We start from the raw sequence: 4,453 nt of genomic DNA, 5'->3' as shown, positions 1-4,453 counted from the left end.
ATGATGGTAAGTTAGTAATTCTTAATAATTTGATTAGTAATTTGTTATGTTTTTTTTGTAGAAATCAAGAATGTTGACATGTAACCATCCACTTCCTCCGGATCGGTACAACGAAAGGGTGGAGGATCATTTGCGAATTACCGGGTTCTATCATGCATCTCAGATTGGGATAGTGCAGTGTCAGAAAGCATTGGTAAATGCTCTAATTGAACGTTGGCACCCAGAGACACATACGTTCCACCTTCCCATTGGTGAATGTGCTGTGACACTTGAAGATGTAGCTCTGATTCTTGGTCTTCCCACAGATGGTCTTCCAGTCACAGGGATGACAATGAGCAGTTTTGAAGCGTTGGAGGCGGAGTGTTTGCTTCAATTTGGAGTTGCACCGCGTATGTCTGATTGTAGATCTAGTTGCATAAAACTTACCTGGCTGCGTGATCTAAAGGAAAATTTACAGTTGATTGATGATATCAGTATGCAGAGGTATGTGAGGTGCCATATTATGTTGTTAATCGGGACGATCTTGTTTGGGGATAAGTCTGGGGCAGGAGTGCATTGGAAATTTCTACCCTTGCTATGTGATTTTGGTAGTATTGGTCAGTATAGTTGGGGAGCGGCATGCCTGGCACATCTCTACAGGGCATTATGCCGGGCATCCCGTTTTAACTACAAGGAAATGGATGGTCCACTGACACTTCTACTCTGTTGGGCTTGGATCAGGCTGCCATACCTATCGCCGCTACCTAGGGAACCTCGAAGTTTTCCGCTAGCAAACAGGTAATAATTTGTTAGAATGTACCCGTATCTTGATATTTAAGATTCATTTAATGGTAGTTGAGGTAATTGAATATATCATAATAGGTGGCGGAACTGGGAGCGTGGTGACCGACGATATAGATATATGAAGTTAGCTCACTTTAGGAAGACATTTGATGAACTTCAGGAAGGGCAGGTGTGTTTTAATTAAAGTAGTATTAGTTATCTGTTTAGGTTCTGAGACATAATTATACAGCATTGTTATTGTAATTGGCTTTGTGGACTGTTATGTTGAGGTTCCTTTATTTTTTCCAGTTTGTTTGGGTTGCTTATGCTGTGGATCGGGTGGATCCGAACATCATTCCTCCTGAAATCTACATGCAAATATTTTTTCTACTGCCCTTTGCTTAGCCAACCATGCTTTCCGATAATTAACAGTATAGTTGAACTTCGATTGCACTTCTGCTATAACCGATTTTACCTTTACGGAGGGGTCAGCCTCAACCAATGGCTTTATTGCTTCTGCAATTGTGATGGAGTCCAGCTTCGAATGATCCTGTGAAATGGTGGCTCTGGTACAAGTGTGACTACCATTATACCTCCTTATAACCCAACAATACTTCCTGCTGATCAAGCTTACCCTAATAAGCCAATCACATTTTATCAAATCTTGTGGGTCAAGATAATGATGAAGGTGATCAGGATATGGAGGAAGGTGATCAGGATTTGGATGAGGATAATCAGGATATCGATGAGGGTAGTCAGGATATGGATGATGACAATCAAGTAAAAGAGCCACATTCGCCGCATATATTACCTACAAACCCGATTCCAGAAGAACAACCTCAGTCCTCAAGCCATTATGTACCTCAGACACAGTTCCCCCCATCAGTTCCAATAAGTCAACAATATTGGGGAACCTCACAGTTTGAAACAGGAGAAGGAGGTTCTTTTAGCCAGTTGCTTGGGTTGATGTCTGCAGATCCTGGACTATCACAATATGGACATCAGCCTGAGTTCATGGCAGGTAGGTATTCATTGGATGCGAGGTATCCGGGCCATACATCATCGGTTGCTTCTGGGGGGTTTGTGTCGGTTGACTCTAGTAGGAGTGATGGTGGACACGGAGCTTTTTTTAGTCAGAATCCTAACCGTGTTTCCATGGGACTCATCGAGGAAAATGCTAACACACTTGACAGAGAGACAGATGCGTATCTAGTAGATGACCCGGATGACGAGGAGGATCATGATGATGATGAAATAGAGGATTTCGATGAGGATGAGGAATCTCGTAACGATGGTATTATGTTTTGTATTTTACTTTACATGTTCCATTACTTATTTATTTTTTGTTCATAACTGGCATCTGTTTTTTATTTTTAGTAAATCATATGTGGTATATGTCTTGCTTTGATTACCTGGTGCACTACATTTAATTGTTTTTTATAAATTGTATACAGGTAATGCACGCACTCCGGATGAAACCTCCAAAGGTTACAATCTGAGGATTGATCCACCACGTCGCAGTGCTAGTCGCTACACTCCATCTGTTTTCAGAAAGGCAGCCAAGAAATGCAAAAATTTAGTCAAGGATGTGAAGTGGGCCATGAGAAAGTAGTTGTGTTGTAAATTATTTATTTAAGTAGTAATCACCTGGACTATGTTGTATTTATGTTGTATGTTTAGAGTATGTACGCACTACGTTTATGTTGTATGTTTAGAGTATTTATGCACTACGGACACTATTCGGGTATTATTGATCTTGACTACGTATTAAGCTATAGGTATTGTATATGTAGGGGCCTTGGATCGGACCGGTCGATTCATTCAGAGAAACTTATTGAACCGGACCGGCCGGTTCAACAATTAAAAATGATTGGACCGGACCGGACAGTTGATGCAGCAAAAAAAAGATTGAACCGGAACGGCCGGGTCAATCAGAGAAACTGATTGAACCGGACCCGCCGGTTCATCAATAAAATGATTGAACCGGACCGGTCGGTTCATTTAGCAAAACATATTGAACCGGACCGGCCGGGTCATGAATAAAAATGATTGAACCGGACCGGCCGGGTCAATTGGAAGACCTGTGATGCGAACAAGCCAGTTCAATCAAGAAAAATGTGTAGTGGACCGGCAAGTGCAACGAGAATATCTGTGCACCGGACCGGCCGGTTCATTAAGAAAAACATTAGAATACAAAAACCGTTTAAAGATAAAAACAAATTAAAAACATTATATAATGCTACACATATCAGGTCAAGTTACATCAAAATGACAACCCATGCCATAATAGTGACTTTCTACACCTACCACAATGTGAACCTAATGAGCATCTCCGTCGGCAGTTCTACCAGCTGACTGACGGCATCTACTACGACTGTGTCCCTCAGCTCCACATAGCGTACATCGCCTAGGACGACGTAACATTCGCGTGTCCATCTCATTCAAGAAGCGCGTCATCCTGGGGCGCCCTTTCGAGACACGTCTCAAATACGGATTTGGTACGTAGCGAGGACCGTTGTACGCAGGCCATGTCGTCGGGTTACCTAGTGGCCTAAATCTTGCTCGGTACACCCGCCGAACTTGGTCCATCTTATACACATCATGCACATATAGTTTCCAATCCAGTCGCTGGTTTGCGCAACATGCGAACACATGTCTGCAGGGGATCCGGTCCACCTGGAACTCACCACAGTCACATCGAAGGCCACGTAGATCGACTGCAAACTCCAGTCTGCTTGGCATCTCACGCACCTCGAAGACCTCATTCTGCCGGTCAAAGCAACTGACCTGTATGTTTCCTGATGCAAGTTGGTTTGCAAGCAACTTCGAGGTCACGACTTCGGAGAACACATGGCCAGCATTAATCCGCGCTTCTGCCTCTGCTCTTTTTCTGGTGAAAAGCTCGTTTAGCCTGTAGAATGTTGCCTTGACAAGAGCAGTAATAGGAAGATTGCGTGCACCCTTCAACACTGAATTGATGCATTCCACTAGATTCGTTGTCATGTGACCCCATCGGTATCCACCATCAAACGCCAATGCGTACTGTTCGCGAGGAATTCGGTTTAACCAGTTGGTATACGCTTCCCTGCGAGGAATTTGGTTTAACCAGTTGGTATACGCTTCCCCCCGTTCCCGTAATCGCTGGTAACGCACTTCATACTCCCGCACCGTCCTGGAATATCCTAGAGGATAGCAACAAAAAAAAGAAAAATTATAAATGTCGAAAACAAATATTAATATTTAACAACTGTTATTAAGTTACTTAAATTTAGTAGATGATTACCTATGTTGACGACCAATTTTTGGAGGTACGGTGCCTTGAATTTCCGCAGAAAATTCGACTCTATATGCCTGATGCAGAACATATGAAAAGCTCTAGGAGGTGACCAGGCTCCGTTACTCCGTTCCACAGCTGCATTGATGGATTCATGTCGGTCGGATATCAGTCCCACACCATCTCGAGTGACAACATGTTGACGTAAGTTACTAAGGAAAAAGTGCCACGCATCAGAAGTCTCTCCCTCGACAATAGCAAACGCAATTGGGACGATGTTGTTGTTGCCATCCTGTGAAACTGCGACTAGGAGACAACCCTTATACTTTCCGTACAAGTGAGTCCCGTCCACCTGGACAACTGGCTTACAATGTCTGAATGCCCTGATACAGGGGTAGTAACTCCAAAATACTCTAT

The 4,453-nt window shown here is 43.3% G+C and overlaps 2 protein-coding genes across 2 annotated transcripts in view; one reads left to right on the top strand and one right to left on the bottom strand.

The window, feature by feature from the left end:
- LOC107470430 (protein MAIN-LIKE 1-like) lies at nucleotides 1-1,167 on the top strand. Its single transcript, XM_052255664.1, has 5 exons — nucleotides 1-6; nucleotides 62-483; nucleotides 592-777; nucleotides 862-952; nucleotides 1,072-1,167. Exons 1-5 carry the CDS (start codon nucleotides 1-3, stop codon nucleotides 1,165-1,167), a joined length of 801 nt encoding a protein of 266 aa, XP_052111624.1.
- A 1,914-nt stretch (nucleotides 1,168-3,081) lies between these two features.
- The window catches only part of LOC107470431 (uncharacterized), a 13,548-nt gene continuing 12,176 nt past the window's right edge, over nucleotides 3,082-4,453 (bottom strand). Inside the window, exons 4-5 of the mRNA XM_016089834.1 lie at nucleotides 4,046-4,419; nucleotides 3,082-3,944 (exon numbers count right to left, since the gene is read on the bottom strand). Coding sequence (XP_015945320.1) covers nucleotides 3,082-3,944; nucleotides 4,046-4,419 — 1,237 coding nt within the window. The remainder of the gene's footprint in view (nucleotides 3,945-4,045; nucleotides 4,420-4,453) is intronic.

Source organism: Arachis duranensis, chromosome 10 (genome assembly GCF_000817695.3).
Source record: "Arachis duranensis cultivar V14167 chromosome 10, aradu.V14167.gnm2.J7QH, whole genome shotgun sequence".
Classification (NCBI taxonomy): domain Eukaryota; kingdom Viridiplantae; phylum Streptophyta; class Magnoliopsida; order Fabales; family Fabaceae; genus Arachis; species Arachis duranensis.
Note: the sequence above shows the minus strand (reverse complement) of the source record. Positions and strands in the feature narration are given on the sequence as shown.